General features: G+C 46.6%; 1 protein-coding gene across 5 annotated transcripts in view; it reads left to right on the top strand.

Annotated features, from left to right (window-relative positions):
• Positions 1 to 21,308, top strand: part of MEGF6 (multiple EGF like domains 6) — a 213,913-nt gene that overhangs the window by 126,334 nt on the left and 66,271 nt on the right. For all 5 annotated transcript variants that reach the window (XM_081923410.1, XM_081923409.1, XM_081923411.1 and 2 more), the window contains one exon: positions 558 to 680. In XM_081923410.1, the coding sequence (XP_081779536.1) occupies positions 558 to 680 (123 nt within the window). The remainder of the gene's footprint in view (positions 1 to 557; positions 681 to 21,308) is intronic.

Below are 21,308 nucleotides of genomic sequence, written 5' to 3'. Positions count from 1 at the left end.
AGCTGAAAAGCTGCTTCAGGGCTGGGGACCTTGGTTACAATCCACACATAAGCTGATGAGGTACAAATTGGGTCAGAGCTGCTGCCAGTCAGTGTAGCCAGTATGGAGCCATATGGACCAATGGTCTGACTTGGCATAAAGCACCTTCCTATGTTCATTAGGCACATCTGTAGCTTCATGATGGAGCACATGGCAACATGGAGTGCTTCCAGACACCTTGTTTATTAAGCATTTGCTCTGGCTTGTTTATGGGGAGGTTAGACAGTGTTGTGTCAAGCAAGTATCACAAGACTCCAATGCCCATCACTTTCCTGACTGCAGTTTTGCAGGAACTGGGCTCATTGTGCAAGACCACCAAGTAAACTTTAACTGTGCAACCTGAATTGTTGATACGCGATTGAATCCCACCCCAGAATAGCGACAACATCTTCCTAAGCCTGGTCCGTTGGCCTGGCTGGCTGCTCCTCTGGACTCCTGCTTCTGGCTGGCACAAATGCTGAGTTTAACTTGCACCGTGCCCGCTGCTCTGACTGTTTCCATTTTTGCTTCCTTTCCAGATGTTGACGAGTGCCAAGTTCACAATGGGGGCTGCCAGCACAGATGTGTGAACACTCTGGGGTCCTATTACTGCGAATGCAAGCCAGGCTTTCGTCTGCACACAGACGGCAGGACCTGTCTTGGTAAGACGTGGATTTCAGCGGCATCTCAACCTCTCTGATTACTTCCAGTGTCCAGCCCAGCACACGCTGGGAAGACAATGTCAGCCAAAGGGATCTGGCTCTCTTGTAATGAATCATCTCTGCAGAACAATGCGACGTAATCACATTGACTGCCTTTGATTCACCAGGTTTGCTTAGTTGTTAAGAATGGTGCAGCCAGCCTAGGGGTTTTTACTCATGAGTAAGTCCCACCATGTTTAATGGCCCTGCTTCCAAATACAGTGGTACCTCAGTTTACGAACTTAATCTATTCCAGAAGTCTGTTATTAAACCGAAACCATTCTTGAACTGGGGCACACTTTCCCTAATGAGGCCTCTCATCGCCAGTGCCCTTCCACCATTCGGCTTCCGTTCTTAGACCGAGGTAAAGTTCGCAAACTGAGACACTACTTCCAGTTTTGCAGAGCAAAAAACAGGAACAGCTGGTAGGCGGCAAAAGAGGGAGACTCCTGGCCACGCCTGCGTTAAATAGGGCAGGCCACGCCCCCAGAGCTAGCCGATTGGCTGACCAGGGGGTGACACAGCCAGGGATTCCCCCAATCGCGCAGGGGCTGGGACCATGAAGCCCGCAACCCCACCTCCTCTGCAGGGCGGAAGTGGCTTTCCTAAACCGAATAGTTCATAAACAGGGCTGTTCTTAAACTGAGGTACCACTGTAACTGGACATGTGACTGCAGTTTCACAGATCAATTGCCTGTAAGATCATAAGCAGAATCTGCTGGATCAGGCCAATGGGAGGCCATGCTCCACCTTCCTGTTCTTACAATCACCCCAGCGGGAAGCACATGAGCAAGATCTGAGCACAACAGCACTCTCATAAGACCATGCAAATACCCTGTTGTATCAGACCAATAGCCTCCTGTCTTCACAGTTGCCACCCAGATGCCTGTGGGAAGCCCGCAAGCGGGATCCGAGAACGAGAGCCCTCTCCCCTCCTGTGGTTTCCAGAAACTGGTATTCAGAAGCATTACTGGCTCTGCCGATGGAGGCATCATAGCTGGTAGTTTGGCATAGCCCTCTCCTCTATGGAATTGTCCAATCCTCTTTTAAAGCCATCTAGGTTGCTGCCCATCTCTGCCTCCTGTGGGAGCAAGTTCCATACTTTTAAATGGGAAGTGGGTGGTGCTGGGTCTAAACCACTGAGCCTCTTGGGCTTGCTGATCGGAAGGTCGGCGGTTCGAATCCCCGCGAAGGGGTGAGCTCCTGTTGTTCTGTCCCAGTTCTTGCCAACCTAGCAGTTCAAAAGCACACCAGTGCAAGTAGATAAATAGGCACCGTCGTGGTGGGAAGGCAAATGGCGTTTCCATGTGCTCTGGCTTCCATCACGGTGTTCTGTTGTGCCAGAAGTGGTTTAGTCATGCTGACCACATGGTCTGGAAATCTGTCTATGAACAAAATTTGACTCCCTCGGCCTGAAAGCAAGATGAGCGCCATACCCCACTGTCAGGGAACTGCCATCGGAGAGTCAGGTGGTGGAAGGGCTCAAGGAGGCTAGGAGACCCTCGGATGCTGAGGAAGGAACCAGCAGGGGGAGAGAGAGAGTTCCCGCAGAAACTCAGTCGGAGGGAGGGCTACAAGATATTTCCAGTGAGAACAGCGGAGAGGTTTCAGGACCTCCGCTGGGGACGCCCACTCTGCGCAGGAAACTGTCACGCAGAGATTCCAAAAGGAGGGTTTCCGTTAAGGAACTCCTATGTTGGCGCAAATTCCGGAAGCGCCCACTGACGGATTCTGCCAGCGATTGAGGTAGCCATGCGCCCATGGCTCCGCGGACGGGGAGAGTTTAGAAACTAATTGCAGGAGTTAAGAACTCAGCCATTTACGCACAAGCAGCCCCTTAACCCATCACACCCACAGTCTCCTTTGACTGGACTTAAGCATCCAGGGGTCCTTTTCCTTTTACCTTTTTTACTTTAATTATGTACGGTTATCCGTTCTGGAACTTCATCGGATTTCCATGAGTGGGAGAAAAACTTACATCTAACCACTTCTTCCATGCCATGCATAATTCTATACATTTGTACCGGTCATCTCTCACCTTCATATCATCTCTTGCCTTTTCTCTAACCTGAGAAGTCCCTCTCCCCACAGAAACTGGTATTCAGAAGTACCCTGCCTCTGACAGTGGAGGGAGAATATAGCCATTGAAATCCTTATTCTTTGCAGGCTATTGTTAGAAAATATAGATATGATAGGCATTTGTTAGAGGCAGAGCAAGTATTTTGCTTATGGCTATAGATTTGGCTTGCACTAGGACCAAGGACTGCCAATAAGGAGACAACATGGTTTGTGCTAACCATAGCTTAGAATCCAAATAGTGTTTCCTTCTTCCTTTTTTTAAACAAAAGTTATATATCATTTGATTGTAGCAAAGCCTCTTAGCAGTTCACAAGAAAAAAATATTCACAATATCCATAAAAATTAATTGAAATTAATTGAAATTAACAGCAAAAGAGATGAACACCGAGGCAAACCATGGTTTAGAGTGGGTGATTTAATTGTTTTCTCTCCTGCTTACATCAAATTAAGAATTAGTGGGGAAATAGGTGTGTCTGATTGCTCCATGTCTTGGCCTGCTTCTCTTAAGTAAACACCAGTTAGAGGTCTTGTGGAGAGAAACATATTCTTGGATGGAAAGTCTGTGAGGTGTGCCAAGGGAAAAACTTCAGGGAAGTCTCCAAATGATCATTTCTTGCTCTGTTGTTGAAGACTGTAAAGTTTTGCTTTGAATACGACAGTGGGGCACAGTGGGGGGGGGGTGTCTGCTGTGGCCTAAACCACTGAGCCTCTTGGGCTTGCCGATTAGAAGGTCAGCGGTTTGAATCCCCGTGACGGGGTGAGCTCCCGTTGCTCTGTCCCAGCTCCTGCCAACCTAGCGGTTCGAAAGCATACCAGTGCAAGTAGAAAAAGAGGTACCGCTGCGGTGGGAAGTTAAATGGCATTTCCGTGCACTCTGGTTTCTGTCATGGTGTTCACTTGCACCAGAAGCTGACCCAGAAAGCTGTCTATGGACACACGCCGGCTCCCTTGGCCTGAAAGCAAGATATAATAATAATAATAATAATAATAAATAAATAAATAAATAAATAAATAAATTTATTATTTTTACCCCACCCATCTGGCTGGGTTTCCCCAGCTGCTCTGGGCGGCTTTCAACAGAACAACCCCATAGTCCCATATGGCAACCCCACAGTCACCTTTAACTGGACTTCACCATCCCAGGGTCCTTTACCTTTTTTAAACTGATCTCTGGACCACAAGCCAAATGTGGCCCTCAAGGCTTCTCTGTCTGGCCCCCAGGACTGTCCCTCAGGCCATGGCTCTTAGCAGCCCCACTCTGCACCTTTCACAAGTGCTTCTGCCTATGTTTCATTGAACTGTGATATTGCCTCTCCCTTTCTGGGATGGAGAGAGGGTGAAACCTCAGGCTTTTTTGTGGCTAGAAGTGATGCTCATTATTTCTGTCAGAAACGGGAGCAGAAATTGCCAATATTTGCTGATTTATCCCATGACTGGAATATGGACCGGTATTCATTATTGTTGTTTTCAGTCCATAAACAACACATAATTGACCATGTTCCCCTCATGTGGGCAGGTAATAATTCCTCTGTGTTACAAACTAGTCCAACTACCAAAACGTTTTCCTCCACATGTCAATTAGGTGGGGTGTCCAGCAGCTAATTGGATTATTATTATTTGAGTGTTGCATAGTGGCTCCCTTTGGTTTTGAAACAATATACAGTGGTACCTCGGGTTACAGACTCCACTAACCCGGAAGTAGTACCTCGGGTTAAGAACTTTACCTCAGGATGAGAACAGAAATTGCGCAGCAGTGGCACAGGAGCGGTGGGAGGCCCCTTAGCTAAAATGGTACCTCAGTTTAAGAAGAGTTTCAGGTTAAGAACGGACCTCTGGAACGAATTAAGTTCGTAACCAGAGGTTCCACTGCATATGCATTTTATAGTTCTGCAAATCTTGGCTTGCTGCCACACATGCTGACCACCTCCTCCTCCCCAGTTTTTGGGTGGCCCTGTTTGGGTTAAGTGTCATTGGCACTTATCACTTGGGTTTGCTATTAGAGGGCAGTGAGTGGTGCTTTGCATGAGAAAACTGCATAGTTCTGGAACTAAAAGTCTCTGTCAACCGCTACCAATCAGCTTATCAGACCTTTGGAGTAGAAAAGCTCTGAAATAGTCTATTCAATCTCCCCCCTCGCCCTCCCCCCCTGTGTGTGTGTGTGAGAGAGAGAGAGAGAGAGAGAGAGAGAGAGAGAGAGAGAGAGAGAGAATAATAGAATTATAGAATTGTAGAGTTGGAAGGGACCTTGAGGGTGATCAAACCTCTGCTTAGAAGCCTCCAAGGAAGGAGAGTCCACAAACACACAAACACAAAAACAAACACACAAAACACCTGGAGCTGTAAATTTACCACAGAGTTTTCACACCCGTGCATGGTGTCTATCTTCTTGACAGGAAAACCTCTCCCTGTTTCCTTACCTCACCACTAGACAGAGGAGGGAAGCAGCAATGGATTTGTAAAAACAAGAAGCTACACTGCTTTTTCTTCTCCATGGTTGTAACGTGCAAGTGCGATGTTTTGGGATGTCCCAGTTGACCCTGACTTTGTCCAAGCACCTGGCTTTGGGCTGGTTCCTCCTGACCAAGATCAGCTTTCATCCCTCTGAAATTTGAGAAAGGAAAGCCGTGGTCCGAGGGCTCAGCTTGAGCTCACTTTGCGTGGGAGGCCGGCAAAGCACGGGGAATCTTGAGGCTTTTTCAGACAAAGTGATCCCCTCTGGGATGATTCATTTCACTGCACCCTCACTTTGTTCTTAATGGTTTGTTTTGAAGCAAATGGAGCGATGCTTTCCGCCCCGGTGAGACGTTTACAAGCCACAGTGATGAGCTGTACTCTGCTTTCATTTCCGATTCCAAGAGATTCCTTCTACTACAAAGGCCATTCGATTCTCCAGGTTTTGAAGATATTTGTGGAGCAGAGGGTAGCCAGGCTGAGGGACACTTATCAGTTAAAGCACAGGTCACCAATGAAATTTCTGCTGAAATTATGTTTTGAATGCATTCTGTTGTGAGCAATGGAAGAAGTTGTGGTCTCTGTGGTGCCTACAACAGTTTCTTCAGTTTTCAAATATGCACATTAGGTCCAGAGTTCCCTGAATTCCTTGGGAAAAGGGGCTGGCTGTTAAGCCACTCAGAGAACTGTAGCTCTGAGAGGGGAATAGAGCTTTGTTAACAACTCCTGGCACCCTTAACAAAAACTGCAGCTCCCAGAATTCTTGGCGACGGGGGGGGGGGCATGACTGCTTAAAGTGCAATTATAGTGCTTTAAATGTATGATGTGATCTCAAACCATTCACTGGCAAGGGGAAAGTGGATGAGTCCTAATTTGGATGGTACCAGTGACATGGGATAGAAAATGTAGCTTTTGTAGCAGAAAAGTTTCTTGGTCTAGATAAAAAACCCCATCAGCCTGCTGTTCTGTGGTTCACCATATATAAGAACATAAGTGGATCCTTCCTGGATCAGGCCAATGGCCCATCTAGTCCAGCATCCTGTTCTCACAGTAGCCAACCAAATGTCTGTAGGAAGCACACAGGGAGGACCAGAGCACAAGAGGACTCTCTCTGCCCATGATTCTCAGCACCAGTGTTCATAGTCATACTGGAGGAAGCCACAAACCAATCCAAAGACTCCCAGTTTACAAAGATTGCAGGATCTTCCTGCTCTGTTGAGTCATTGCAAGGACCTCTGTGAGGGAGAAATTCTCAGTGGATCATGAACACATGGAGGTGGGTACCATCTTTGGATTTCCTCATTCGGTCAGCAAAATGTCTTGGGCTGGCCTTCCCATCCCAGAGGATGCTGTTGGCCTCCCCTCTCTGCCTGCCACTAGACATGAGGGTCTTTGCTCTAGTGGAGCCTGCGATAGTTCCAGCTGTGCCAATTCCTTCCTCCGGGATTATGCTTGCCTTCTCTCTTTGAGACGGACGGAACGGTGCAAAACCCCACAGCGTCCCATTCGAATGAAAACATTGTGGTGAGCCGGTATGTGCAGTATGGGGTTTCTAGAAAAATAGAGAGCAGAGGGGCTTCTAAACCTTGTAGCAACTTGGCAGTAAACCAAAAAAATATGTAACTTTTCCGTGTCTGGAAAGTGACTTGTGTCCATTCACACCTTTTAGGGGCAGGGCCAGATGCAATGTGCGCACTGTAGTTCTATGGGGACATTATACACCCGCTTGAAGCAGACGCATTTTAAGAGGAGATGAATTAAGTTCAGATGGGGAAAGAGCTTGCTCTCTCTGATCCAAAGACACTGTGGCTAGCTTTCATATTTTTCCAAAGTATTAGCAGTCCCTTAGGCCACATTGAAACCTACTTCTGGCGCATGTGTGTACACATATACAGCCCCCGAGACAGCTAAAAGGCAACAGGAGTCCTGTTGGATCGAACCAAGGGGCCCATGTAGTCCACCTTCATGTTTCTCACAGTGGCCTGTTTGGCAGTGGAATGGACTCCAGGGAGAGGTGATGGACTCTCCATCCTTTGGAGGTTTGGAAGCAGAGGTTGGATGGCCATCTGTCCTGTACTTGAGATTCCTGCATTGCAGGGGGTTGGACTAGATCAGAGTCTTCAAGTGTGCCTGTTTTCCAGGGTCAGCCCTGGATTTGCAGAATCTTCCCTTAAAGTAAGATTTCAGTCCTCATGATTCAGAATTAAGAGTTGCTTAAATGGGGACACAAGAGTGCTGCCTTAAACTGAGTCAGCCCCATCTAGCCAAATTTTGTCTACACCGAATGGCAAAGCTTTTCCAGAGTTTCAGGCAGGAAGTTCTTCCAGCTCTAACTGGAGTTGCCCAGGATTGAATCTGTGACCTTCTGCATGCAAGGGAGATGCTCTGTCATTGAGCTCTAGAAGCTAGGAGCTTTGACTTAATCGGAGCAGCAATGCTCGATTTTGGGGAAGGGAGGGATCACCATACAAATCACCCAGGGCCTAGGAACCCCTGCCTCCTTTCTCTTGTGCTTCTGCACAGGCATGAAAGGGGCTCATTCAGCCAGCTCTCTGCCTGTGTAAATATTTACTCTGAGGGAAACGGTGAATTTGCTCTGACTTGATCTTTGAAATCACGTGGCTTTAATTGTTATTATTTTTTTTAAAAAGCAACATTCTTGACAGGTCTTCTGAGTCTGGAGCCTGCCTAGAGGAAGGGCAGCAGTGGGAAAGGATGGGGGAGAAACAACCACTCGGGTTCACATTTTTAACATGGAAATACCTTATTCACTCTCTTCAAAACAATATGTGAACCAAAGGAAGACTCTCTTTTGAAATTTTGCCGGTGTTCGAATTTTGCAATGTGGTTCTTCAGTCAAGCAACACATACCAAAAATAATGCGTGTATTAGGGAAAAGTGTTCCTACAGATGTGTAAGTGACCTACCAATATACATTGTATTAGCTTGCAAAAATGAGTATATTGGGGAAAATGCACACAAATATGGCCCCAGGGCTTCAATTCTGGTTGTGGGTATTTTTGCGGGAGGCAGTGGAAGATAGGAGCGCCTGGCGTGCTCTGGTCCATGGAGTCATGAAGAGTCGGACACGACTAAACGACTAAACAACAACAACAAATGTTTTGGTATGGATTGAAGAGAAGGCAGCAGAGAGGACATTTAGAAGGTGTTTAAAGGGTACTTCTCACTTAATGCGATTTCATTTAGGTGTCTGGGGGCCCAGAACATAAACCCCACATAAGCGGGGAGTTGTCTGTACTTCCAGTCCAATGTGATGATTGCAGCCCAAAGTGTGTTGTGATGCAGTCGTTGTTGCTGCTGTTGGAAGATGCAACCTGGGAATACCACCCCTTACGGATCTCAGTTACCCTAAGTAACTATTAGTTGCTCGATCAATTGGCCATCATTGATTCAGAAGTACTTCCAATTCAGTGTGATGATCACAACTCAAAGGTATGGGGTTCTTATTTTCTCCCACCCTCCCATTTCCCAGGCCACCCATTCTTTGGAAGTGGAAAATTTAGAGTTTGTAGGTTGGGTATGCAGCAGTTTCCCCTTCGGTCCTGAGACACCGTCAGTTGTGCAAATTCATTTTTAGGAAGCAGTTGGCAGAACTAATGAGCAAAATAAGTAAACAAATGCAGTGCCAGGAATATTTTTGAGAGAAAGGGGGGTGCTTTTGTTTTATTCTTAATAATAGAAAAAAGACTGTACAAAAGATTCCAGTTTAAAGTTGGCAACGAGCCACCAATCCAAATGTGTCTAGGCTGCCATAAAAAAACCCACAAAAGCTTTCAGGCTCATCAGCAAAAGCTGACTAAAGCACAGTGTCTCCAGAATTGTGCTTTAGGAACTGAGGTTTGCTGTTGTCCCAATGGGCACAAAGGCATGACCACAGAACTCGAGAGAAGCTGGTTAGATTTTCCACCCACCCACCCAGAATCTGCACGGTCACTGTGCGTTTATTCTGAAGGGGTGAGTGTTCCTGGCTGCTGATGGGTACAAAAAAGGACCCGGAGGTCATCTTGGGCTCATCCTCTTAGCAAAGCCACCTAATTAACTCCACAGCGAAAATAAAATAAAATCCTGACAACACTTCACTGGAGGAAACCGAACAAAACCAGTGTGTAATTGGAGGAGGAGACAGGGACAGAGAGGTTTTGTCTTTCCTATTTCAGGCCTTGTACACAACAGACACCCAGCTAAATCCTAACCCCCAGATCTGCTGCCTGCAGGGGTTTTAGGGCTGGGTGGAGACATTTTTCCACCATTAGAGAGGAGCTCTTGCTGGCAGGATCGGAGGCTACAGTTACAGCTGTGGAAACCTCCATCGGCATCAGTCGACCACCAACAGAGTTTCAGTAGGGGCAGAGGCAGATTTGGATCTCCCCAATCCAAAGCCTCTTTGCCACTGGGTTCCCGACAGAGGCCTGAGTAATATGCTCCTCCCCAACCACACCAGCCTTCGTGGCTCAGGGACATATGGTGCCTTGCCCACGTTTGCCCATATGCCTGCTTAAATCTGCAGAACTGGCACAGTTACAGGTGACAAGTAATGCCTGTTCTTCATTTGCAATAAATTGATCTGTTAGTATAGCAGCACCCAAACTTTGGAACTCCCTACCTATTGCTAAAAGGCAGGCGTTTCACTGTACAGTGGTACCTCAGGTTAAGTACTTATTTTGTTCCAGAGGTCCTTTCTTAACCTGAAAGTGTTCTTAACCTGAAGCACCACTTTAGCTATTGGGGCCTCCCGCTGCTGCTGCGCCACCGGAGCACAATTTCTGTTCTCATCCTGAAGCAAAGTTCTTACGCAAGGTACTATTTCTGGGTTAGTGGAGTCTGTAACCTGAAGCGTATGTAACCCGAGATACCACTGCACTCTTTTTGGTACCTCCCCCAAACATTTATATTTAGGTAAACCTTCCCAGATACCTAGAATGCTGGTGTGTGTTTTTGGCTTATTGCTGGCTTTTTGGTTTTGTTTTGTAATGTTTTAAATGGTTGTTTTATCTGTTTCCCCCCAAAATGTTATTGTTTTATTCCTTCTGTAAACCACTGTGAGGGTTGTTTTTTTAATACAATCAAGCGGTATATGATTTTTTAATGAAATAAAATAAAAAGCTTAGCACTCATTCCCATATTATTTGCAAACAGATTATTTCTGGATTCAAGTAACACGAAACTGAGTGCTGAACTTCCACCGTTTCCCACTATAGTTCCAGGAGTGCATTTTAACGTTGTCTGAAAACTCGGATATAACGTGGAACTCGACAGTGAGGGGAAAGTCATGAAAACAGAACAAACTGCCTTTAAATGCAGTCTGACTTAGTTCCGTTAATTTCAGTGGGTCTGTTCTGATGAGGAGCTTGTTTGGATGGGTCCCATAGTTTGGGGTTTTTTTGGAATCTGTGTGGTTCACAGCTCTGGGTTTATTTATTTTTTTACAATCCAAGTTGCTGCTTTGAAAGAGTGCCTGGACTCACAAACATTCTGTGCATTTGTCTCTAGAGGGAACTTAGCAGGACTGGAATCAATTCTTTTGCCTTTATTTTATGTTTGATAGGCGGGGATGGGGGCGGTAAGCTTTTTTTGTGCTGACAAGGTCCACCTTGAAAAAGAGACTTGCGTAGTCAGAAGCTGTTTCTTGACTAAGTTGGTGCCACGATGAAATCAAGCTGGGGCTGCCGGTCTTCCTCCCCACACCTCCCCCCCACACCAGTGTAACTTTAGCCCTGGCTTCTAGCAACTGAGGTGGGTGGTATGTATTAAAATGCAATTCTGTGTTATTGGTTTGATTCTTCCTCCTTGACATGTGCCATGTATAATTCCCCATCCTGTATCGACGGGGCTGCCAACCCCCCGTCTTGTTTCACATGTGCATATGGCCTGCTGCGTGCCTTGCCAGAGAATGACTTCTGCTTCTTATTACTTGTCCCGAGCTGGAATGTACGCCGTATGGCAAATGCAAACAGAGCGCTTTGCAGTCGACATGTACAGTTGGGAAAGCTATAAGGTTCAAATGGGGTTATTAGCTTGTGGGGGGCGGGGAAGGGTATTCCTCTTCTTACATGCAACCTGTATTTTGGGACGCTCAAAGAGAATTGAGTGGATGAGTTAGTTGAGAGAAGATACATTAACAGGGACGCGGGTGGTGCTGTGGGTTAAACCACAGAGCCTCAGGCTTGCCGATCAGAAGGTCGGTGGTTCGAATCCCTGCGACGGGGTGAGCTCCCATTGCTCGGTCCCAGCTCCTGCCAACCTAGCAGTTTGAAAGCATGAAGTGCAAGTAGATAAATAGGTACTGCTCCGGCGGGAAGGTAAACAGCGTTTTCGTGCGCTGCTCTGGTTCGCCAGAAGCGGCTTAGTCATGCTGGCCACATGACCTGGAAACTGTATGCCGGCTCCCTCAGCCAATAAAGTGAGATGAGCTCCGCAACCCCAGAGTCAGCCACGACTGGACCTAATGGTCAGGGCTCCCTTTACCTTTACCTTTACCCTAACCCTCCCATTGTCCTCAGGCTGATTTAAAAGCAAAACACAAGGCATGTATGCAGTGAAGAATTTAACATCATTTTACAAGCTTCTTTTCCTCATGAGTGCGGAGAACAACTTCCTGCCAGTTTTATATATATATATACTTTTATCCAGATTACCTTTTTAATCATTTTGATTGTCAGTAATACTTGTATTTCTTTCATTTTAATAAATTATTTTTCACAAAGTTTGCACTCAATGTTAGTCCTACTCAAATCGTTGAAATTAATGGATATGACTAGCTCGGGGCCATTAATTTAAACAAGTCTACTTTGAGTGAAACTGAGCCCCAGGGTAGTTCAGTGTAACTGACAATTGCCTATGACATTAATTATTTACTTCTGTTGAGACAGCCTAGAATTGCATTCGCCTCTGTTGCTGCTTTGTCCATGGAGTAGAGGACATCACCTTGCCAACAAAGGTCCGTATAGTAAAAGCTATGGTTTTCCCAGTAGTGATGTATGGAAGTGAGAGCTGGACCATAAAGAAGGCTGATCGCCGAAGAATTGATGCTTTTGAATTATGGTGCTGGAGGAGACTCTTGAGAGTCCCATGGACTGCAAGTACAACAAACCTATCCATTCTTAAGGAAATCAGCCCTGAGTGCTCACTGGAAGGACAGATCATGAAGCTGAGGCTCCAATATTTTGGCCACCTCATGAGAAGAGAAGACTCCCTGGAAAAGACCCTGATGTTGGGAAAGATGGAGGGCACAAGGAGAAGGGGACGACAGAGGACGAGATGGTTGGATAGTGTCTTCGAAGCTACAAACATGAGTCTGACCAAACTGCCGGAGGCAGTGGAAGACAGGAGTGCCTGGCATGCTCTGGTCCATGGGGTCACGAAGAGTCGGACACGACTAAACGACTAAAAAACAACAGTTGCTGCTGCATTATATATATTCCAATGTATTTGAAGGATTGAATGGTGGGAGCTGAAAGCAAAATTATTTAGGGGAGGGAAAGCAAGCCCAGCACACGGGTAATTAATTTGCACACATTCCTCAGAGTCCAGCAGTCACATTTTGGTGGTGCAGGGTTTTGAATTGGGTACAGGGTTTGTGTGTGGAAAGAGAGTTTTTGGTTGTTGGCATCCATTGGTCCTGAGGGACAATGGAGTGTGCCTCTGAAGGTGAAATCAAGCCACTGTGTTAGCAGCACTGAAGTGACCTCCCCGGGGCGCACACCTGGGCAATATGTGTGGAGGTCCTGGGCTGCCCAGACGACAAGACCTCCCTCTTGATGTGGTCCAAAGGAAAGCAGAGCAATACCTTTGGCACCAGCTTGGCTGCAGGAGATGCCAGAAAGAGGCGTACCAGGTGCTATTCAACCATCAACCCCACTCCAGATTTGTGTAGGGTTTGATCCTTAACTTTTCCTTCTCCCAAAGATATCCCACAGAGCACTGGAGGTTTTCCTTCTCCTAGACAAGCTGGCTTTCCAGGTTCATGAGCCCCACCTGCCCCTCATTGCTACAGCACATGCAGAAACTGCCTTCTTGGTCGTTGGGCCCATCTTTGGTCTCATCTGCTCAGTCTGCCTGAGACTGTCTTCTCATGCAGTGTGAAATATACTCGGAGTCAAGTGTGGATTTCATGCTCTTTATTCAGCTCATAGTAGTGAGGAATGCCAGTTCCCCTGAAATGTCTGCTTTATATACATTATTTACACAATGGGCCCCATGTGATTGGCTAATTCCGGGATTCTCCTGTAGGCCAATCAGGTTGCGGATTCACTTCCACCTGGAGTTGGAATGGGTGGCTCCTGCGGACCAATCAGACTGCTGCATTCTGAATTCTATTGTTCTAGGACCAATCAAACTGCTGCATTCTGAATCCTATTGTTCTAGGACCAATCAGACTGCTGCATTTTGGATCCTGTTCAACTCAGTACAGAACACCGTGGAAGTCCCTAACTCACCGAGGGTTTGAGACCTGATGAGCTTCCCTCACCTGGTTTGTTGTTGTTTCCCCACCTGCCCTGCCCCAACCTCCAGCCATAGAAGTTTCTGAAGCCTTCAAAATAGAGTTACTGTCATGGGCATTATGTGTATGTGTCTTCGGATGAGTTGAGTGGAAGATTATGAGTCATGGGGGTTGGAAGAGAGAGTGTGTGCATTCAGCAGTGCTAATAATAATAATAATAATAATAATAATAATATACAATTTATTATTTATACCCCGCCCTTCTGGCTGGGTTTTCCCAGCCACTCTGGGCGGCTTCCAACCAAATATTAAAAACAATACAGCATCAAACTTTAAAAACTTCCCTAAACAGGGCCCCCTTCAGTTGTCTTTTAAAAGTAAAATAGTTGCTTATTGTTTTTGGTTGTTAGTTTGCTAATGCTGTTAATAGTCTTTTGTGGATTACAAATCCTGTAGTGTTTTGTGAGTCTTAGAATATGACTTTTTGTTGTGGTTGCGCTGTTTAGCTTATGTTTTAATCTTGTCGATAGCGTTTTATAGAAGGTGGTTGTTTTACTGGCGATTTGTTTTGCTGATTATTTGTTAATTGTTCTTTGTGATTTATGTTGAAATCTTGAGAAGAGAAGAGTCACAGCTGAATAGCTCAGTTGGCAAGAGCATAGTGCTGATAACCCCAGGGTCGCAGGTTCGATCCCCCTGTGGGACAGTTGTCTATTCCTACATTGCAGGACTAGTTGATCTTCTGGGTGCCTTCCAACCCTACAATTCTCTGACTCTTAAGTTCCCCATGCCTGACCTAAGCAGTGTGTTATACTTAACATTAGGCCTACTCATTGTAAGTAAGGGGCATGACGGCCAAATGCTGCTCTCTCTAGCATTTAAAACAAGTGCTGTGTTAATGACCGCTCCCCACATCATATGGGGAGCGCCTTTTGTATGGTCACGTGCAGCCCCCACAATCCCATGCGGCTCCCGGCAGTACAGCCTGGATTCGCCCCCCCCACCAGGCTGACCACCTGGAGGTGGCCGCCTACCTCTGCCAGTTACCTAATCCCACCTGGGGAGGCGTTGCCAGGATAGAGTTGGCCAGGTAAGGGGAGGGATCGACCTTCCCACACAATAGTGGGCGGAACTTACCTGGGAGTTCCTGAGTTCAGTTTGTTTACTTCTGCTTTTTTGCTTTCCCTTCCCTTTTGGCATTCCAATGCTCTGCATTAATAAAGGGGGAGGGGGAGCAACTATCAGGCACAAAGTAGGCAGCCTCTCCACCTCCCCCCACTTAAAGGGTAGCCCACCTCATGTGGATTTCGGGAAGTGGGATTAATGTTCAAGCCTGCAGAATGCCAGAGAAAATGATTTTTGTAGAATGAAGGGACATTCAAGATTCCCCCTCCCCCTGACCACCTTGTAAGTAAGTAAGCAGAACAAAAAACCCACATCGCATACATGAAAATCTCACTGATATTTCCTCCTCCCTTGATATTTTTTTGAATGTAATTTCTTTTCTCATTAACTGATGGAAAACGCGTCAGGGGGAAAATATGCGAAGGTAATTTTTGGCAGAGCGCTACTGGAAACAGTTCTATAAAACCCTCAACCAGTTTCCTGAGTGGGGCAGAATATAATTTAGCAAAGTTGCCAAAATGAATAATTTTTTTGGTCAAAATATGGATTTGCTCAGGTTGTAACGCTCTGAGGTATTGAGAACTGGGCACTGTACCCTAGAGAAGTCCTCCTCCAATTTAGGATTTAAAATGAAATTCTGCAGAGGCACAGAATGCCCTTTGAGCTGAAGAAGGTGGTCTTGTTTACCCAAAGCCAAGCAATTGCAGCTCAGAAATCTGCCCCGATTTTCCAAAGAGTGATTTTCAAGATTACTGGGAACTGTTGGGGAACTGTAGGAGCCCTTCAGAACAAAAATGATGTAGAGGGAACAGGAAATCCCCTTCACCCAAATGCACTATGACAAATCCTGTTTACATACAGAGAAGTTGGCCTTGCTATAATTTATGAAGGAGCATTATAAAGCTGTATACAACTATACATGTTGGGTACGAAAGCTGATAGGGAGATGTTTTTTCCTTCTTCTATCATAATATTGAACTTGTGGAAATCCAACAAATCTGATTGTTGGGAGATTGAAGACAGACAAAAGGATGTATTTCTTCATCCAGGGCCTAGTAAAACTGTGGAACTCACTCCCACAAGATGCCATGATGGCAACCAGCCTGGAGAGCTTTAGAAGGCTGCACAAATTCACGGAGGTGAGGCTGCCGGTGATGGCTGTCTTCTTTCTCCACTGTCAGAGGCAGTATGCCTCCGGGTACCAGTTGCTGGAAACCACAGGAGAGGAGAATGCTCTTGTGCTTGGATCCTGCTTGTGGGTTTCCAATAATAATAATAATGCCGGGCTCAGAGCAGCTAACAACAATAAAAGTAACACAACATTATAAAATCAATTCATTTTAAAATCAGTTCAAAATCAAATTAATGGCAACCATTGGGCTAGAGTTCTGTGAGGATTACCAAAGGAGGGGGTCAGACTGTGCCTTGACCAAACACCAGGCGGAACAGCACTGTCTTGCAGGCCCTGAGGAAAGATGTCAGGTCCCACAGGGCCCTAGTCTCTTGTGACAGAGCGTTCCACCAGATCGGGGCCACAGCCGAAAAAGCCCTGGCTCTGGTTGAGGCCAGCCTAACCTCCCTGTGGCCTGGGATCTCCAAGATGTTTTTGTTTGAAGACTGTAAGGTCCTCCGTGGGACATACCAGGAGAGGCAGTCCCGTAGGTACGAGGGTCCTCGGCCGTATAGAGCTTTGAAGGTTAAAACCAGCACCTTAAACCTGATAGGCATCTGCTTGACCACTGTGAGAACAGGGGGCTGGACTAGATGGGCCTTTGCCATGATCCAGCAGCCTGGCTCTTTTATTGTTCTTATTCACAATACTTTCCTCAGATGGATGGCTTTAAAAGACCAATTCATGGAGGAGAAGATTTTTGGTGGTTACTAACAGCATTCGAAAATTGCCAGGTGGATTTTGCACCTGGTTTTTGGCCACGTGCAACCAAGTGAAGATGCCCGGGTGCCAGGATGGCACCTGACATTTCCACCATCTGGAGGCGCGTGCCTGGCGATATTTAGCTCTTGGCTGCTTTCGCACCCTATCAACACATCCTGTCAAATTCTCTATTATATTTTCACTGTGCAGTCAGAACGAATTTCAGGAACCAAAAAGTCGTGTTGGAGAAAAATAGGAATTTCAAACCATCTACCCCCCAAATGGCAACTGGTTTAAGGAGCCATTTGGTGCCTAGCTTATAGACTGAGTTTCTGACACTGGTTACTAAGCACGATGGCTGTGTTCTCCCTCTGCTTCAGCTCTTTTGAGCCTGTGAGCTCTCTGTCTACCAACATCAAATCTGTAAGTGCTCCTTCTGGGTTGAGCAGAGTGGAGCCTGAAATGTGAATGAGGAGGAGAGTGTAGTGGAATCAAACCATTCATAAGTTGCTCCTGGGTTGATCAAACTGGACTGTTAGCTGCTGGATAGATAGCTAGAACCTTGCCGACAAAGGTCTGTATAGTTAAAGCTATGGTTTTCCCAGTAGTGATGTATGGAAGTGAGAGCTGGACCATAAAGAAGGCTGATGCCGAAGAATTGATGCTTTTGAATTATGGTGCTGGAGGAGACTCTTGAGAGTCCCGTGGACTGCAAGAAGATCAAACCTATCCTGGACTGCAAGAACCTATCCTGGACTGCAAGAAGATCAAACCTATTCTGAAGGAAATCAGCCCTGAGTGCTCACTGGAAGGACAGATCGTGAAGCTGAGGCTCCAGTACTTTGGCCACCTCATGTGAAGAGAAGACTCCCTGGAAAAGATCCTGATATTGGGAAAGATTGAGGGCACAAGGAGAAGGGGACGACAGAGGATGAGATGGTTGGACAGTGTTCTCGAAGCTACCAGCATGAGTTTGACCAAACTGCGGGAGGCAGTGGAAGACAGAAGTGCCTGGCATGCTCTGGTCCATGGGGTCACGAAGAGTCGGACATGACTAAACAACAAGTTTTATACAGCCCCCCCCCCAAAAAACCCACCACTCTCCATCTAGGGAAAAGGATGTACTCTGAGTTCAAGAATACAATCCAGACAGGCAAATAAACATCCAAGGAGGGCTAGCATCAGGGCTGGGGAGGGAGCATCCTAAGGGCCTGATGGAGTGGAGGGTTGCATTTTCTCCCCTCCCCTCCCCTCCCCTCCCCTCCAGGGCCTGAGGTTCCTCATCCCCAATATAACATCTCAAAAGGTGTCTGCTTTCCAGTGCGCTGCTCTTCCAGGATCATCTGTGATCCCCAAATAGCCTCCAGGAGCTGCAGAAGAAAACTTGGCTTAGCGTGCAAGAGGGAAAAGCCACAAATATTTTCTAATTTTACTGTAAACGATTCCCCCAGCAAAAAAACAAAACACGGCCCGAAATAGTAATGTGTGACCTTTCCTGATACAGAGAACAATTTGAATTGGTCTTTTGCATTCAGGCATAAACACACAAGCCCCTGATTAACCAGGCAACCCATTTGGGGACCCAAAGTCGGGTCAAAATGTTTGTTGAGCAATGCATAAGGGCTGTTGGAACAGGAGCTGGAAAAGTGGTTTACGGTTCTTTTGCAACGAAAACAAAAACATACACATGCACAATCATCTTGGACTGAGGCAATGAGGAGCTGGATATTACAGAGCCTGGTGGTAGCTATTTAAAAAAATCAAATCAAATCACATATATTTAAACAAAGCTAACAAAAACATTCAAAGCTTTCATAAAGAATGCTGTTGAGGTTCTCTCTTTCCTTCCTTTAAAATATATATATATATATATATATATATATATATATATGATGGTAAAAGCAGGCTTCACTTTTGCCCGCCTGGGAGAAAAACAAGACTAGAAAGGTTTAATAAGCGATCATCTTAAATCTAAAATAACCTCTCCCGGTATGAAACCGTATAAAACTTAAACCAGTTCTTGCTATTAAAGAGGACTTGTTTTTGCATTTCAGAATTAAATAGGCTGTTATACCAACACACAAGCAAGCAAGCACACATATGAAAGCTAAGCTTACAAAGCTGGATGTTTCTTGTTCAAAAGGAATGCTGGGATAATGGGATGGCCCATTGAGCATATAGCTCAAAGCAACACAGTCCTCCCCAAACAGCTCTGAAAGGACAGTATCCATATAGAGAGATCATGCCATCACCCAACCTCCCACAGGAACATTAACTGCTTTTCGCTAAATCGCACCATAGGCCCATCTGGACCAGAACTGCCTGCACTGACTGGCAGCAGCTCTCCAGGGTTTCAGGCAGGAGGCTCTCGTAGCCCTATCTAGAGATGCTGGGGAGAGAACCTGGACCTTCCCCATGCAAAGTAGATGTTCTCCCATGGAGGTATGGCTCTTACGACACAGGAACGTGGGAAGCTGCCTTGTATATACCAAGTCAGACCACTGACTCCATCTGGATTAGTAGTGTCTACCCTGGCTGGCAGCAGCTCTCCAGGGGGGTCTCCCAGTCATTCACAGAGATGCCAGTGGTTGAACCAAGGACATTCTCTACACAAAGCAGAGGCTCTACCAATTAACTATGGTGGAATGCCATAGCAAAAGTAGGATTTTGCCCTTATTCCCTTCCCTTATGTCGGAGAGGTTTGATCTTCTTGCAGTCCATGGGACTCTCAAGAGTCTCCTCCAACACCATAATTCAAAAGCATCAATTCTTTGGCCATCAGCCTTCTTTATGGTCCAGCTCTCACTTCCATATATCACTACTGGGAAAACCACAGCTTTAACTATACAAACCTTTGAATAAAACTAGCCTGCTGTTAAAATGCAAAATCCACATTTGTTACTCCATCCACTTCTGCCTCTGGCCCCGCCCACTACTGGCATGTGGCCCCTGAAATGTTGCCTGGAAGGGAATGTGGCCCTTGGGTTGTAAAATGTTCCCCACCTCCGACTCAAGAGACGTGGCATTACCTTCTCCAAAAGCACCTCTCTCTTATTTGTGGGGAGGGAGGCGGGAGATGTCTCCCAGAGGGTTCAAGATAACTGCCTTCCAAATAATTGTTGCTTGCCAGAAGTTGTTTATGGAAACCCACTGAACGGTTTCCTTTCTAAGATAATATTGTCAGCCAGTCTCTTGCGTGAAAAAGCAGGCTGTGGGCCATGAAATATAAATGTTTCCAGAAAATTTAAAGGCTAATGTACACATTCACTAAAGTCAAGTGGCAAAGCCTTTCCTGGACTGTACCACCGGGCCTGGCCCACTGTGGAGGCCATGTGAGGAGCCCACCTAATGCAGTGGAAGCCGCTGGGTGAAGAGGAGGAGGGTAACCCCATGGGTAATCCCAGAGGATGAAGGCTCGGAGCGAGGGGATTGGTGGTGGGACACTGAGGAGACGTCAGAGAGGGAAGATTGGACAGAGGTGATGGATACAGAAGGGACAACAGGGTTTAATGATCAGGAGGAACCTGTGACAGGGAGCAGTTCAGACTCTGAGGCTGCAGCAGAGGAGGGGGTTAAGATACTGCTGAAGGATCCTAGGAGTCTCCCTCTCGTGCTGCGAGAAGCTCCCCTCCACCCTGGTCTGCAAGAACACACAGAATAATGAGGAGAGCAGAACAGAGGTCAGAGGTGGTCAGATGCAGTTTGAGACTGCTTGGGAAACAGCTAGGAGAGAAGGCGCCTTAGAAGGGGTGGAAGGCAGGGACAGTTCCACAGGGGCAAGACCTACTCAGAAGTGTGGCTGAGTTGCATGCTGTTTCCTTGAATAAAGAGTTAACTTTACTGACAACTGACTGCTTCTTCATACTGACCAGCATCTGATTCCAGCCCGGGCACCCAGAAAGGAAGAGCTGGGAAAGATAGCCTGGAGACCCTCCCCCTTCCAATCAGCGTAAATTGGAGTTGGGAGAACATTTCCACCCAGGAGCTACATTCCTTTCTGGGGAACATATTCTGGACATGGGCGGGGCCAGAGGCAAAAGTGGGTGGAGCAACAAGTGCAAATTTTACCATTGTACAGTTGGCTACACACCGCTCTCTGTCCTCCACCCAGAGAAGCAAAAGGCGTGATCCAGCCTGGCAAAAACATTCAAGGAGGATGCAAAGCAGGGTCAGGTCGGGGTGTGGCCTGAGTAAGGGGGCATGGCTTGGGAGAGTGCCTAAGGCCAGAAGGAGAGAGCTAGGGGGTTGCATTTGACCCCCGCGTGTAAAGTTCTGAACTCTGTACAAAGTAGCTTCTCAAGTTCCATACGTGAAATAAGCCTTTGAAAGTCAAGAAAAGCAAGGCAGATTTTTGCGTGTACCTTTGGGGTGTTTTGAAGCATGACTGGTTGCATAAAATGTTTCTTTCTTTTTTTGTTTACTGCATGGCGTGCAGCCAGAAAACGAGCTTCCCACATCCTTCTTGTCTTGCTGGAAGTTATTTGAATGCAGCTTCAATTGCCATTGACTGTTTGCTCTCTTTCTGGATTGGTCTGGAACCGCTGGGGGCACTTGGAGCCGCCCCTCCTGCCGTCAACACCCCATGATGGCCGTTTCCTTC

Source organism: Podarcis melisellensis (assembly GCF_964234715.1).
Source record: "Podarcis melisellensis genome assembly, chromosome: 8".
In the NCBI taxonomy this organism is placed as follows: Eukaryota; Metazoa; Chordata; class Lepidosauria; order Squamata; family Lacertidae; genus Podarcis; species Podarcis melisellensis.
The sequence above is the reverse complement of the archived record's forward strand: the minus strand, read 5'-3'. Positions and strand labels throughout refer to the sequence as shown.